The sequence below is a fragment of the Volvox carteri genome (genome assembly GCF_000143455.1).
Source record: "Volvox carteri f. nagariensis unplaced genomic scaffold VOLCAscaffold_137, whole genome shotgun sequence".
NCBI lineage: Eukaryota > Viridiplantae > Chlorophyta > Chlorophyceae > Chlamydomonadales > Volvocaceae > Volvox > Volvox carteri.
The window spans coordinates 48,728-49,730 of NW_003307680.1; the positions used below are offsets into that span (position 1 = coordinate 48,728).

The following is a 1,003-nucleotide window of genomic DNA, read 5'->3' on the forward strand; positions in this document are numbered from 1 at the left end:
CGGATCCGACCCCGACTGCAGGTTTGTTAATTTGTTACTGTGTTTCATGTTAGCTCTTGTGTACCCTCTGTTTTCGTGTTGCCCTCGTACTGCGCTTTCTGCACCGGACAGCCACTACCGCCGCTGCCCCGTGCATCAAAAAGGGCGGCCTGTTGTCATAACAAATCTTCATGCGCAGCTTTGCCCACTGGATAGGCTGGACTCTCGCACCATCCTCGCCTGCCCTGCTACTTATGTATTCTACTGCTCCTCTGTGTGTGTTATTGAATGCAGGACAGGACCCTGTGCCGGGGCCATTCACCGCCATTCTACGAGGACCTGCTGATCAGCCAGTTGAAGGTCCACCAGGTGCGTGCGTTCTCTCACTTGGCTGCCCATAGGGCTAAACGCGTTTTCGCTCGTGTCTGAGGCGATTCGATTTCACTTCTGTCCAGCATATGTACACGCCGTGTGCTGCGTCTACCGCCGCGTGTACCATGCTGGCTGATCGTATTGCCTGCCACATCGTGCATTCGGACCCAGCTCTTGTGCATCTGTCGTCTGATCATGCAGTTGATCCGGCAGCTGCCACTCTGGACGAACTGGAGCTGATCCTGCCGCAGCCGTCGAATGTTGGTGATGATGGCAGTGAAATCGACCGCTTCCCGGGCCGAGTGGAGGACCTTCTGACTGGCCGCGCACGGATTGCGTTTGCGGCTGGTGGTCGTGACAGCCACGTGCTGGATGACCGTCATCCCGCCATCCTCACCCTTTGCTTCCCCCAGTCCTTCCCATACGGCTTTTCTGGTCAGCGCCCCCGCGGCATGTCTTTTCCGGCATATTGTCGCCACCTACTGCACCGCGTGCCGCGGACGCAATTCGGCGGCAACCTCATGCTGCTGGCACGCATGTACGACATCTGCGTGCGCCACGAAAGCATGGCGCAGCTGGGAATTACCATGAACATGCGGCCGCATCTTGGTGAACCAGCGGCGCGTGTGCCGCGTGATGTCATCCGTGCTAT

The 1,003-nt window shown here is 57.9% G+C and overlaps 1 protein-coding gene across 1 annotated transcript in view; it reads left to right on the plus strand.

The window, feature by feature from the left end:
* Nucleotides 1-267: 267 nt before the first annotated feature.
* VOLCADRAFT_100682 (uncharacterized protein) overlaps nt 268-1,003 on the plus strand; it is a gene marked incomplete at both ends in the record, with an annotated part of 2,477 nt that continues 1,741 nt past the window's right edge. Inside the window, 2 exons of the mRNA XM_002959213.1 lie at nt 268-348; nt 435-889. Of these exons, the coding sequence (XP_002959259.1) occupies nt 268-348; nt 435-889 (536 nt within the window). The remainder of the gene's footprint in view (nt 349-434; nt 890-1,003) is intronic.